At 34.5% G+C, this 15,518-nt stretch overlaps 1 protein-coding gene across 2 annotated transcripts in view; it reads left to right on the top strand.

The window, feature by feature from the left end:
• The window catches only part of LOC122809207 (chloride channel protein ClC-Kb-like), a 1,320,353-nt gene that overhangs the window by 490,064 nt on the left and 814,771 nt on the right, over positions 1-15,518 (top strand). For both annotated transcript variants that reach the window (XM_044080518.1, XM_044080517.1), the window contains one exon: positions 13,735-13,908. In XM_044080518.1, the coding sequence (XP_043936453.1) occupies positions 13,735-13,908 (174 nt within the window). The remainder of the gene's footprint in view (positions 1-13,734; positions 13,909-15,518) is intronic.

The following is a 15,518-nucleotide window of genomic DNA, read 5'->3' as shown; positions in this document are numbered from 1 at the left end:
AACTCGTCATAAGTAAAAAAAAAAAAAAAAAATATATATATATATATATATATATATATATATATATATATATATATATATACACATATAAATTGTACATAATTACTAAGTATTTGAAAATAATCCAGGCAAGGCATGCAGTCTGTTTCCAGTCGAAAATCCTTTAAGTACACAGAGAAGCGAAAAATAATAAATATGCAGACAATGGGAAGAATGTACACCTTTTGATAGACTACCTTATCTATGCTTGGCATACCTCTCAACCTGGAAACATCAAAAATCTGGACAAAGGCCCAGACAAATAGGTACAAATCTGTACACTGATTAACATAAAATGTGCATACATAATTATGTAACCCCACCTTCTCCAATGGAATTGTGGGATATCAACTTTCAAACACAAACTGAAGAGCAGACAACCAAAATATGGCCCCAGAGACCCAGACCCTGTAGTAAATGGTAACCATTTTCTTTTATGTGTAGCAATGATGTTCACTGGGAAGGGAGGTGTTGCCCATTCTCTGCACATAATTATTTGTGGCTTCCTAAATAATTTAAATGTTGAGAGTCATTATGTAATGATGAGTCATGTCTCTGCAGCTGGAATAACTGATGTGCTTCTTGGTTTTTGGAGGTCAACTATAATCAATAAAAAATAGTGGCCATTTCTTTCTCACACTAGGCAGCTATTAGAGTTTTGGTGTTGAGAAAAAAAAAATAATTCAGTACAAGATAACTGTGTGTGATTTAGATATAATCCAAGAGCTGGCATGCTCTCTAAAGTCATGTAAATGGTAGTTTAATAAAATAACCCACATCATTATATATAATCAAAAATAAACACAACTTCTCTGTATATGCATATGTTTCTTAAATACTGTGACAGCTTATTACTTCTAAATTAATTTATTGATAACTTACAGGTCAAATCTTGAATATAACTGGCATAACGGAATGCTTGTTTTACCTATCTGTGGACTAAGATATGAAGTGATCAGTTAACATGAAATGAAACCAGGTATACATTCAAAGGGCAAACTAAAATACATAAGCAAAAGGAAAGTACACAGTTGACTCTGAAGATTAGAGCATATTCTGTAGAAGAAGGATGTGCTGCAATACCCAAACATCAAATAATCTGCTCAGTTGATGTATGTTAGGTGATCTGATACCCCAGCCTAAGTTTGATTAACTGAAAATCCATTATTTACAAATTGCTGTTATATTCTCAAAATGCATACCATTTTAAGAAATAATATTTCTGTCAAACTCCACAGTAATTATGGCCAGACTAATAATTAGCAGCTTGGAAATGAAATAAGCATTACATGACACTGATGCAACACAACCACACTAGATATATGTCTAAACACACCTCACTAGACAACAACATGTGAGAGGAGAAAGTGAGAGGGTGAAATAGAGAGGGAAAGAGAGGGAGAGAGAGAGAGATGAAAAATGAGGAACAACTGATTCTGAGTCATGCTTCCCAAGACCTTGCCAAATGCGCTCCAACATTTTTTCTGTCCACTGACCATTTCTGAAAACTTATTCAACCCTGAGTACATTTATAGAAAGAAAAAATAAAGTACTACATTATGCATATGAATCAATGCTTTAGATTCATAAAGAGTTACATGATTAATTGTTAAAAAAATCAAGCTTGTGCAATCTACATATTTGAAAATTGCACTTTTTATAAGTGCATATTTTTATAAAAGAACTTAGTTACCCTTGGGTAAGCATTGCAATATATTTGCAAAAAAGTAATCCTTTATACTTTACATGTGTTATGATTGCCATAATTTATCCATCAAAGAACATATTTAAGGCATTCTTTTAAGTTAAACATTTATAATGTTTAAAATAAAATATGTACAAAAGCAACGGAATGGTACATATTTTATTTTTGCCAGTTATTTTCTAGCAAAGGAAGATTTACCTCTTGGGCTGCTGGTTATAATTATTATACTACTATTTATAATGTTTAGCTTAACAGTATGCAAATATTTTTTGACAAATGGCATTCAGATTTATACAGTGACCCTTTTGTAAATCGATTTTGTAGTGAAAATATGTATATATCTGCATATGTATATATTTCCTGGCATTTAACAGAGTATCTCTAATATGTCTTTAGACAGATTGCTTGCCAAAAGTAGGTGTCCAAATGTAAAATATTAGTAGTAACCATAAATGCAATCAGATTTTCCACTGCGTGAGCATCTTTCAGTAAAGCAAATTGTAAAATATTTATTTATTTTTTTTAAATTCCTTCCTGAATGTTTCATTCAAAAGTATCAACCAGTTTTATGTGGACTACCTCAAAGGTGAATGTTTCTTTATATGCTTGTAAACATAAAAAGGGCTTCAATTATTCTGACACTTATTAAAAAGGACAAAACTGCAAATACTTCAACTTTTCATTAGAAATATCAACCAATTCACTTGATCTATATGTTGACATTTGAACAATCACTTGCAGGTGAACACAATTAACAAATCGGACCTACATCTGTTTCACATAAATTAATTTTCCATGTATTTTCTTACAAGCTTGAGGGAGTTTGCCTAAAGTAAAGCATTCTAAAGGGTCTTAAGGTTCAGCTGTGTGTAAACACCTTTCTTCTGTGTCTGGAGTACAGCATAGGAGAAAAGAAGTGAAGTAATGGCTCCAGTGTTATTTGTTTACTACTTTAAGCAAAGCAGGTACACAAGTAAATATGTCCAACATGTCAGTAGTTAAAACAATAAATTTGTAGGAATTAAACCAATGAAAAACTATTTAAAACAAACAGATGTGGTTTCTTACATTGTCTGACAACATCTTACATTCTCTAAGCTCACAAACTACATTTTCTGTAATAGGGTTTCTATTACAAGACCGAAGACGCATTCTTTTGAATGTGTCTTGGTCGAACATATAAGACTGAAACAGCAAAATATCGAAGCGTTATTTAAGTGAATTCTTTCCCTGGGAAAGAATTTGCTTGGCCGCTTTGGTACTTTGCTGTTTTTGGCACTGTAGTGCGGTCTCGGAGTTGGTATATTTAAGTAGGGGGTGGGGGTGCAGTCCCCCACTTAATGTAATGTTTTAAATTGTTTTCTTTTTTTTTTATTATTTTTTTTGTTGGAACAGCGATTTTTTTTCCCTTGGAAAAAAATGGCTGTTCTGACAGTTTGATATTGTAAGCTTTCACTTACATAGGGTCGAGTAATCGCCGTTCACTTGTTTAAGTGTTTGGTGATGTAATATAGACCCTCTGTAATAAGCATAATTAATGAAGCAAAGGTCAAAAATGTGTGTAACCTCTCGAGTTTATACTGATGTACTTCTCTAATATCTGTCTAATTTTTTTCTCCTGCTTGTGTGTTCACTCTCATAAGATATACAAACAAATCTGCACTTTCCATTTTTATATTTGTTTTAGTGAAAATTACAATGTGGATATATGATGTTTAAATGCATCAAGATTTGGAATATTTTGTAAATGTGTTAATACTCTTCAGTTGTATCCCGATGTATAAACTCTTTGAAGGTTGTTGAATTGATATTTATTGTCTTTGTCTTTCTGGTTCGGGACACAGCTGAAAAGCATCCTATAGTATGACCAGTCCACTTACCCACTCAAAAACTGATAGACAGATAACGCACATGCACACATAACACCAATGTAGCATGAATGTCATTGTTTCAAGCCATTAGGTGAGGCAATTGTTAAAAAACTCTCAGCGTGATAGAATCAAGGCTATATAACATATCACGTTCCTAAAACTGTATCTAAAACAGCACGTTATACAAGTGGAGCACTTACAGAGAACATGTATAGCTGCTTTAAATGGGAAGCTGTTTTGGAAGCTGACAGGATGACAGTCGCAAATAAATATTCCCGTTCCCTTCCCTTCCGGTTCGTTCACAAATGAAAACTGAGTTCTGGGTTGCTCACAAATAACATCCTCTCTCATCTGGTTCATGAAGAAAATAAGAAATATTAACAGCTAATTTATTTGCGATGCAGCTGATGCTTACAAAATAACAGTTTTAACTCCCGCTCACTCAAAACAGATGCTTTGAGCTTCAATTCAGACAGGCTGGCTCACTCAAAACAGCTGGAAATGCTTCTAACAGGCTGGCTCATGGACTGACGTCATTGTGCATGTGATGACGTCAGTCAAAGGCCAAAAATTTAAAAAACAGAGATAGGAAAATTGGGAATTAAGGGGTGCCACTTAGAAATTGTGACACCCCATTATGTGGACCTCAAAACCGGTAAAAAATGAGAAATTCAGTACGTTTGAGAGGTATGATGCTTGGAGAAGAACCAACAACTGAATAAGCCTACAGATCTCTGTCTAACCTGGAAAAGGGAGGGATCAACCTCCTGACATGCTAATAAGAATATATGTGTCTAATAAAGATCAAGGAATATCATTATAATGCTTCAGCATAAAAACGTTTGGCTGATGGTACAATGAGAAGAAGAATCTGCATATTCCCAAAACCCATTTAAAGAGATACAACAACACACCTTTGGCAGATCAGCTTACAGTGAGAGACAGCAGTGAAAGAAAAGGAGTTGCAGAGTAAAATATCGTAGCTTGAAAGTGTTGCAAAGCAGGGAGCAAAATTAACTTTCAGAACTAAAGACAAGGACTCATTCAGTAAAAGGGTATATTCCAAGGCAATGAAATTAGGAAATGTAGAAATTCGCAACCTGAGCTGAATTCTAAACTTACTTTCAGGTTATAAGAGAAAACCTCAGAAATGGAAAATTTTAAGTGGCAGGTGAGAGTGGAGGAAGAGAAACATATTATTAAGAAAGACTTCACTAATGTAGTGAAGGTGGAAAAAAGTACCTGATGAGAGCTTTAAACCCACTTATGTTAGTGTAAGACAGCAAACTCAGATAATGGAAGATTAGGCAACAGGTATCTTTAAATAATGAGAGAAAAGTAAAACTGAAGATAACTTTTGGGCTGAAATACATTTTACAGGGAGAGCAACCTATTGAAGAAAAAGAAAGTCAGAGGGTGATGCTCACTCATTTTGAGACACTAGGATCATAACCTAAAGAAGATAAAGGAAATGGTAGTGCATACTAACAGACAAGATAACCTTGAATAGAGCACTATGGATAGTCCAAAAGATATTAGTGCTGAGCCAAAATGTAAGACCCCTAAACAAAAGAATGAGGGCTCTGTGTTTCAGGTCTATAAAAGATAAGAGTAAGAAAAATTAATAAGGTAGAGACAACAACTGAGATTAAACAATACTGTTATAAAGTGCTTTCCTTAGGGGAAAAGTTGCACCGTGACACCTCAGAGTTTGTATTGGTAGGACAGAAGAGCATGCCTTCTACCATATGACAGGCTAATCTTGATGAAACTCTAGAGCTGTCAGACTTCCAGAGAAGCTGGATAAACTTTTAAAAGGCACTATGAGAAGGTGATGCTTTAAGCAGAGCAAGGTAAAATATAGCTAAAGCTGTAGGGAAAGCAGCTGAACAAATCAGCCCTACATCTTTTTTATACTTTAAGTTACAAAATTGTTTATTATACAAAATAAACAAGAGCAGAGAAGTAGTGCACCAGTTATTAGTACCCAAACCTTTGGGCGACCTAATGAAAAGGTTAGTATATAGTAATATACTAGAAGGACACCAAGGAAAGGTCAAAACTAAACATGGAGCCTGGCAAAGTTTTATTGGCCTGAAATAATAACAAAAAGTTCATACTGCAGTGTCAGTGGTATAACAGGTCGCACACTTGTCTTTTCATACACATACATGCATACAGACATACATACAAATATTTCAGGCATGGGCAATAGTGCCTTTCAAGTATGCCAATACACTTAAACATCTATTCCCATGATAAGTGTCCAGGTTGTTCTTAAAAATACCTAAATTTGTGCTTGCGTTAATGTAATTTGGTAGTCTTTTCCATGTATCAGCTACTGTCTTAGAGAATCAATTAGTACACCTCTCATTCGCATTTAATCTTCTACATAGGTTGTCTGATGATTCTCTACTAATTATTGATAACTCCAAACATTCCCAAAGCTAGTTGACTCTAAATGAACTAAATAACCTAAAAAGATATATTCTTAAATGTCTATTTGAAACACTGTACAAGTTCACCTACTATAGTTATTCATAGTAACATAAACGTTCACATCCATGGATACCCTTGGTATATTTCTACTGTACTATTTCCACTTTAATCATATTATTATTTCTTACTCAGGTTTTGGTCTATTATAACTAACAAACAATAATTTCATAATTTATAAATCTTTTATACACCCTATAGTTCTATAATAATCATTAAGCAATTGGTTGATATAATAAGCAAAGCTCAAAACTCAAAGGTGGATCCACCAATATACCCAGGTGCTTAAATTAATGCACAGTTACAATCACTATGTTCTGTATTAAATATTCACCTTTCAGTCAACATCTCCCAAATCTCATATGCTTAGTTTTTATAGGTTCATAGGTAAGTACTAGACCAGCTGCCTTGCGGGCCATTTTAAGCTTAAACAATTTCCCTTTTTGTGCTCAAAATAACCTATTCCATTTGGTTAGAGATTTGCCTTAACCATCGTGTGGCTATTAATTATATATATTATTCCTAATGAGAATAACTGGGTCATACCATAAATAATTTGAGGGGACCCGTGCATGGGATAAAGTATTTGGGAGCTACCTGTTTCCATTAGAAGTACAGGGAGCAGTCCTGGGGTAAATCTTTTGTTTCCCATTGACAGATCTATGTTGCACTTGAATATGGACAAGGGTGAACTTTGTTTTATGTGGAAGGGAAGTCTGTTCCATGGCAGCAGTATCCTTTGTGATACTGCTCTAACATTCTGGGATTATTCTGGGATATATTATGTAATTATCAGCATATTATTCTCCTATGGCCAAATGATCAATTTATTCAAGTTCTTTTGCAGACATGCCCTATCTGTAACACATGTAATCAGTTTACCCATTTTCAAATCATCTTCATACAGACTATAGAACTCCTCAGATGAAATTATAGATCTTAGTGCTGGACAATTGGAAGGCTGTGAGTTCTATTCCTATCCCACATGAATAGATTAATTTCCAGAATGGGCACTGCATTGCAGAATAAGTGGGGTGGGGTTGAGTGGCTGCATTCCTGAGTGCTTTGTCCTTTGGATGAGACCCCATCTGCCAAGTTGGTGGAAGCACAGGTGGGGGTAAAAGATCCCATGGCACTTATCAAAAAAATTCTCCTAGTAGTATAAATGCCATCTCAGGTCTCCATTGAAAAAGGTCACTAGCCTAGTGAAACTAAACCGGTTAGCAAAGGATGAATAAATAAATAAAAAGTTGCAAAATCTGTACTGAATACGCTGCAGAAGAAAGATGCTCACCCATGGTTAGGAAAGTCTTTGACTGCATTGCCTATTACAAAGGTACCATTAGAAAACATTACAGTGGATATTGCCTGGTCATTGTTAAAATCCTGCAATAGGTTTCAATAGATTTTAGTTGACTGAACTATGCAACAAGAAGCCTGATGCTATTCCCTGCATAACACCAATATCAAATCAAGAGCTAGTGAGATACCATTATTATTTTCCACAATTGGGATACCTGAGTGCATAATCACTAATTATGAAAGCATTATGTCCAGAATAATGAACCAATTATAAGAGTGTTTTAAAACCAAACAATTTAAAACCTTAGTGTATGATTGCCAGGCATATATGTTAGTGGAACCCTGTAACTGAACATTAAGGGTCATGCTGAATAAAGTTATTGAGGAAGATGGTAAAAACTGGGACCACTTAATATTCTACCTTTATAAGAATAAACAGATGTGGTGAGAGCAACCTTTTCTCATACCCTTTTATATTTCCCCTTCCTCTAGGCCTTTTCTAGTAACTGGCAGACTGAAGGTAGGGCTAGTACGTAGGCTTCACATCCTTCCTAATAATCTTTTCCAAAACCTCTTTTAACTAGCACTTTGTACATGAAGTCTCATGAAATTGTATCAAAGGCTTTTTTTAATATCAAAAAGGACTATCTTTGCTTCTAACAAGTTTCCATACTGACTCTTCATAAAGGCTACTAACCCCCATTAATTATCCTAGACATATCTATTTATTATAAAGCAACTTTGTCCCTTTTGTACAAGATATGGTAACAATACCTAACGTCTCTTCACTAAACTTTTCACCAAAATCTTTACATTACATTTTTTAAGAAAATAGGAAGATAATTACATGCTTCATCCTGTTTCTCTGAGAGCTCTGATATGACTATAATCATTGTTTGATTCACATTAGTGAGCAACCTATTGTTATCTCCTGATGAGCTGTGCAAATATTCTAGTTGGGATGCCAAAACATTCCTGTTACACTTATATCCCAGTGAGGATCCATTCAGTTCTTCCACTTATTTATTCTTTAAAGATTTAATAGCTTGATTGATTTTTTGTAACATCTTTATCTAGCTCTTTTTGTCATGACTATTTGTCTTGTAGTCCTTTCCTATGTAGTCATCTCATATGAAATACTCCTGATTTACCCTCAAGTACAGCTGTTGGTAGAATGTTTTGAAATCATTTCTAATCTCACTGTCCCCAAGGGGTAGTTCTCCCCTGTTTGAATGTCTAACTGCTGCTGTTCAACCATTTGTCTAGCCTTGACTCTATATGCTATATATTTTGTATTGCTTTTCCCCATTCATCTACCAGTTTTTATTCCCCCTTATTAATTCTGATTCTGCTTGTGAAATGGTTAGAAAAATTGTTTTTTTTTTATGGGTGGAAAGGCTTATACTCAGGACAAAGTCAACAGTTAAGTGATTAGATTTTCACCGGGTAGGCAGACACAAATGGGAGTGGAACAGGAAGTCATGAAATTTGTAAGTTCATGCTCAAGAAGGTCAACATCGTGGGTGGGAGGTAAGGCAATTTGTACTAGAGTCTGAATTCACAAAGTCAAGGAATCTTTGAGTTTATTTATTTATTGGAGGTTGTGTGCATTGGCCGGTTTACAGAGGGGTAATTAAAATATCTCATAAAGATGGCATTAAGCTTGTTGGGTAGCTTATTGAGTTGATTTAGGTAATCAGTGGGCTCTGCAAGGATGAGGAAAGGGACTCACCCTTAGCAGTGATGTGGTAGGCAGTATTTTTGAGACACTAGGAACTCTAAGCATTGTTATGTTGGTATCATGCCAACACTTCCATGAAACAATGGGCTGCCTCAAAGACATGTATATGCCCCAACATTTTCCAATGGCCCTGAGTATGTGGTAGACACAATACCTGATAAGAAGGGAGAGCTATTATTGTTCTAAAACCAAGTCTTGGTGGTTATACAAATATGGATGTCTTGTATTGAAAAGTTTATGAGCATCTTGAAGCAGTAGTGAGATACTGTTATTTTATATACACGTATCTATGACTGACTCTGAAAAGTTGAACAACACAAAATAACAAAAATCTACATCCTGCACTACCTCATCCTGTGCATATTATATATTCCAACTGCAAGATCAAACTACAGTGGGGAAAAGGGTAAATTCCCAGATCCCCACTGTACCACAATCTCCATAAAAAAAGTTTTAACATTTCAGAAAGTCAGTCATATGGTCTCAACCATCTTCAGTTTGACTTTCTGTTGAATCAGTCTTCTGAAGGGGACCCATTCAGATATATATATATATATATATATATATATATATATATATATATATATATATATATATATATATATACACACACACAACATGCTGTTTGTTTGTTTGTTTGACTTCAGGACTAAGTGTTTATGCATATGGATTCACCTTAGAACATTGAAAGCCCATAACACTGAAATTCAAAACATTCAGACCAAAATCTTGAAAATTCATAACACTGAAAACTCAAAAACATTGAATCCCCTAACATTGAAAAAACATAGGAAAGCAACATGTACTATATTCCAGTGCAACTACGTATAGAAACAAATAAAAAACAAACCATATTACACTTCTTCAAATATAAGCAGGGGTGGAAGCCCCCCTGCACCCCCCATGTGTGGATCTGCACCTCACACACACCCTGCAACTTAAATATATCAACTCTGAGATCACACTACACAGAAAAAAACAGCAAACATACCATTCTGCTCTTCATGACTGCCTGTTTAAATTATAAAAAAACTATCCTCAACTTTCTCTTAGAAACACTACTTCACTGTTAAACATTACACATTACTATATATCTCTCAGATACATACCAGAGTTTCATAGGTAACCTCAGTCATGTTCGCTCCTTACTTGCTATACTACAACATAACATATCTTTGTGTAGTGTAGTGCAATCTCCGAGTTGATATATTTAAGTAGCAGGGGTGTAGGGGGTGCAGGGGGGCTTGCCTCCCTGCTTATATTTGAAGACATGTACTACGATTTGTTTTTTAATTGTTTCTGTATGCAGTTGTGCTAGAATATAGTACATGTTGCTTTCTTGTGTTTTTTCAATGTTATGGAATTCAATGTTTTGTGTTTTCAGTCTTTTGAATTTTCAAGATTTTGGTCTCAATGTTTTGAATTTCAGTGTTATGGGCTTTCGATGTTCTAAAGTGAGTATATATATATATATATATATATATATATATATATATATATATATATATATATATATATATATATATATATATAGGTCTACTTCACTTGACCTAAGACTCATTTGACTGACTCGCATTTGACCGACACCCATTTGACCTAAATTTTAAATGACTGACTCTCATTTCACTGACATTTCAGATATAGACTTGTTATGAGTTTCCTTCCACCTGTGACTTGCTTGTGATAAAAAGAACTACTGTAACTTACAGTGCTGACTGTCAGAATATTGATAATCACGTAGAAAGTAGTGTTGTATTGTTTCTAAATGAAGGTTTGTCTCTTTACATTTTTTATGGGAAGTATCTAAAGTAATTTTGCAAATGTTTTGTGCATTCCCAGGAGTAGTGGCAGTATGTACAGTACTGTAAGGCAAGTTAAAGGTATTTGCCCTTTTCCCCACTATAGTGTGATCCTGGAGTTAGTATATATAATTGGGGCGGGGTTTGGGGGTGTGGGTGACATAGCCCCCCCAACTAGTTTGGTTATACATTGTCCAGTTTCTAAGTAGTTTTTAAGTTCTGCAAAGAGTTAGTTATTGGTGTTCTAAGTATGCATGTCTATGGTTTAAGATTTAGTATGTTAAAATTCAGCATTCTAACCTGTCGGTGAAATGAGAGTCAGTCAAATGAGTTGTCAATCATTTGGAATTTAGGTCAAATTTAGGCCAGTTAAATGGGAGTCAGTTAAATGAGTTTTAGGTCAAGTGAAGTAGACCTAAATATATATATATATATATATATATATATATATATATATATATATATATATATATATATATATATATATATATATATATATATATATATGGGTCTACCTAACAACGTCGACAGCTTAGAACGCCGACAATGAGAACACCGATGCCAGAAGATCGACAACTGAGAAGACCGACGGATGAAAACCCCAACGCTGAGAACACCGACATGGGCAAAGGCTGTGTAAGTATGCAGTAGTGACGGACGTTAGGGTGCGAGTAAGGTAAGTGTGCAATATTGACAGTCTGTAGGGATAGGGGTGGGTTAAGTGAGTTAGGGTTAGGGCGCAGGTTAGGTAAGTGTGCGGTAGTAATAGTCTTTGGGTTGGGGCGGGTTAAGTGACTTAGGGTTAGGGTGCGGGTTAGGTGAGTGTGCGATAGTGACGGACCTTAGGGCTAGGGTTTGGGTTAAGGTTGTAGATAGTTGTGTATGTGAGGTTTAGTGTGGGTTTGTAAGGATTTTGGTGTGCTTGTGTTGTGTGTGTGCTTTTTGGACAGGGGATTTGTTTTGTTTGTTGATTGTCGGTATTATGGTGTGTCGGGCATGTGAGGTTTTGTGCTTGTGAACTGTCGGTTATGTGGTGTCGGTGATTTCATTGTCGGTGTTGTCAGGTAGACCCATATATATATATATATATATATATATATATATATATATATATATATATATATATATATATTTGTCTACCAAAGTGATATTTTATTTTTAAAAGTTGTGACATAAAAAAATGACAGCAAAATAATTATTTTTTTTTTAAATTTGAAATGCAGCTGTTCCTTTTGTTTAGGCAGTTGTATCCATAACATTCCTGGAACATTTCAGGAGGGCAAAGCCAACAATCACTAGGTTAGGGCAGTCCTCTGAGAAATGGTCACTACTAGTGGGTTAAATTGAAGATTAGTCATCTTTATCATACAGATGGCCTTGACTGAGACTCAATTAACCTGAGATTAACTAGCAACATGTGCACTGGGAAAGCCTAAAAGAGATGGGATGGTATTCATGTTGACTAAGGGAAATCATACAAGTGTGGTTTCTGGTACATTGCTCTATTAACATTCGCATTCTGTTTTGCTCAATGTGTAAGTATGACAGTAGTGTGCAAGTTACCATGAATATGCACTTGTTTTATGTTTCATGTATTATTTTAGGATTCTGTTTTTATGGCTCTGTTTTATGTATTATTGTAACTCTGGAGCTTTTCTTCATGGGCTTTTGCTGAAAAGGACTTCAATGCCTATTACGACTTTCTTGGTAAACAAAGGCAAATAGATAAATTAATTACTTAAATAAAGTAAGTAAATAAACACATACATAAATAAACAATGTATACATGAGAAACAGAGTGAGAAATGTTGGGCAATGTTAGAGCGTTTGAGGAGCATGTTCCTCGTAACCTTCTACAGAACAGGATACCTACAGATGCCTTTCATAGTATAAATACTGTTGGAGTTACCTTGGTGTTGTAAATCTCACATAAGCAGAATCTGCATCTACGTGCTCTCGTAAACTATTCCATAGTACTGTTTTTTGTGTGAGAATGGAGGCAAATGGAAAGGTTAGGCAATTGTTCTGAAAATATATAGGTCTTACTAAAAAAGCATACAGTAGTTTAAGTAGTAAATTTAAATCTAAATGAATACAAGTTATAAATAATATACTGCAAAGTAGATCATAGATGGTACAAAGTGGGTATTAATTACTTGTCATTTTAAACGTATCACTCTGTATTTTAATGACAAAAAATGCCACCTAGCATAAATTCTAGGTCAATTATGAAACAGATTTTCTGTTTATATAGCGGAGTTATTTATTACTGTTTGTATATTTTGACTTCATAAAAGGCATACATATACACAAGGAATTATTTTATCTACAAAAAGCCTTAAAACTAAGTGCGATGAAAACACACACAAACTCAGACAGCTATATAAATGCAAAATATATTTTATAAGTGGAATAAGGTGCAATGAGGTCTATTTATGTCTGATAAGTGCATGTTCTGCTAACCCATGCCCTTAGCATGTTTGCTTTATCTTATCAACAGAAGCCTCCTGTTATCAGACAGAAAAAAATACTTCTCATATGTTACATATATGTGTCTCTCTGTCCCAACACACACACACACACACACACACACACACACACACACACACACACACACACACACACACACACACACACACACACACACACACACACACACACACGTGCACAATCAAAACACACATGCACATGCAGACACACATGCACACACATACATGCATACACACAATCTTTATTCTTATTTACAAATTCATTTGACCTTTTTACATCTTTTTTTTGCAGCTTACAATGAAAGAACATCTCATATCCCTTTTTGACAACAAACAGTGGGTTCTTATTTCTCAGAATTCTACTATCATCAGACCTGATGCTGTTGATCCCCAAAATCTATGGCTTGAGTGGTGGAATCCAACATTTACCTTCCTTGGCACTTTGTTCTTCTTTGTTGTAATGAAGGTAAATAATTCAGTACTAAATGTGCATGTGTGTGTGTGTGTGTGTGTGTGTGTGTGTGTGTGTGTGTGTGTGTGTGTGTATGTGTGTGAATTTGTGTGGTGTTTAATAAATATGTATGATAGCTTGTGAAATGAAGAAAAAATGTTCTCATTCAAAAAATGCAATTTTCTTTACATTGGAAGCAATTTCTTTATAATGAAACCAACAAACTAGATGTATAATAATTTACATTGTTTAATTATAACTGAATAACTTGCAGTAAGAAGTATCTAACACTTAAGAACTAGTGGTTTCCATTTTGTACGTTTTGCACTAAATTCTTTCACTCGGGTGGGCATAGATCTTTGATAAGCAGTCTGTTGCTTAAAGTGCAGTAATAAACTAGTGCAGTCAAGAGCTAAGGATCTGGTTTCTCTATAGGATGTGGTCAGCTGAGCTTGATACCACAAATATCTTGCTACAATACAATTAATTTATTTAGTCTCATTTTTTTAAGATATAAATGTGATTCTTCAACTAAAAAGTGGTCACCATCCTGCTATGTCCTGAAAGAACATTGCCTCATGTTTTCTTACTGCTTCGTTAACTAAATGAAATATTAAATTATATTTATGGCACATTTAATCAGATTTTTATGAACAGTTTGTATTTTTCTAAATAAGCTGTGAAGTTTTTATTGAATCATGGCATCAAAAAGTACTTGTTTAAATAATGTGACAGCAGAAGTATGCATCTACATCTAAACAATAAGTACAAATTCATATTTTTCCATTGAGTCATACATTAAGAAACATTATATAACCTGTATTTATAGCAAAGAGGTTTTACTTGAAGCAATAGCTTTGTAGTATACATGACCTATGGACTGGGGTTTGAAAGTTTATATGTCAGACAGCAACTGAAAGAAAAATAATTGCGTTGCTTCTGAACTAAAGTTCTAGCTTTTTATATAATGGTTATGACGCATACCTCTCAACTGTACAGATTTTTGCAGAATGTCCAAATATTTGCCTCATATTTTTGGTTCATTTTTCATAAAATTGTGGTTCTCTCTCAAATTAATGGCAAAACCATAAACATTTAAAGTAGAAAATAATGACAGACATTTGAGTTTCAGACTTCATTCCCTTCAGAAAATTCATGCTAATGCAGAACCTGTTATTCTATCAATTTTCTAAGTTTGTAAGAGCAATATTTAAATATTGTCCCTATTTTTGGACCTTCGTACCACTTTTATTTATGGCTTTGTCCAGGTTTCTTGCTCTAAGAGGTTGAGAGGTATAGTAATTAATAATGTTTTCATTTATCTGATCAATAGCTACTTCACTGAATCAGATTTAGTCATAGCATAAGGAATTATAACTCTGAGGTTTGTCCACATTAGACGTTATATTACTTAGAACATGCAAGCATACTTCTTAACCTTTTAGTGCAAAAAAAATCTGGACAAAAGCTAAAATAATGGTGGTACAAAGGTCCAAAACCTGGGACAGCTTTTAAATATTGCTCTTATAAACTTTGTACTTTGCTAGAATGACAGATGTTGTGTTAGCATGTATTTTCTGGGTTCTACCTGATAACACCGACACTCAAAAACACTGACAATGAAA

Source organism: Protopterus annectens, chromosome 8.part0, assembly GCF_019279795.1.
Source record: "Protopterus annectens isolate FY-2018-M chromosome 8.part0, PAN1.0, whole genome shotgun sequence".
Taxonomy (NCBI): Eukaryota; Metazoa; Chordata; order Ceratodontiformes; family Protopteridae; genus Protopterus; species Protopterus annectens.
The sequence above is the reverse complement of the archived record's forward strand: the minus strand, read 5'-3'. Positions and strand labels throughout refer to the sequence as shown.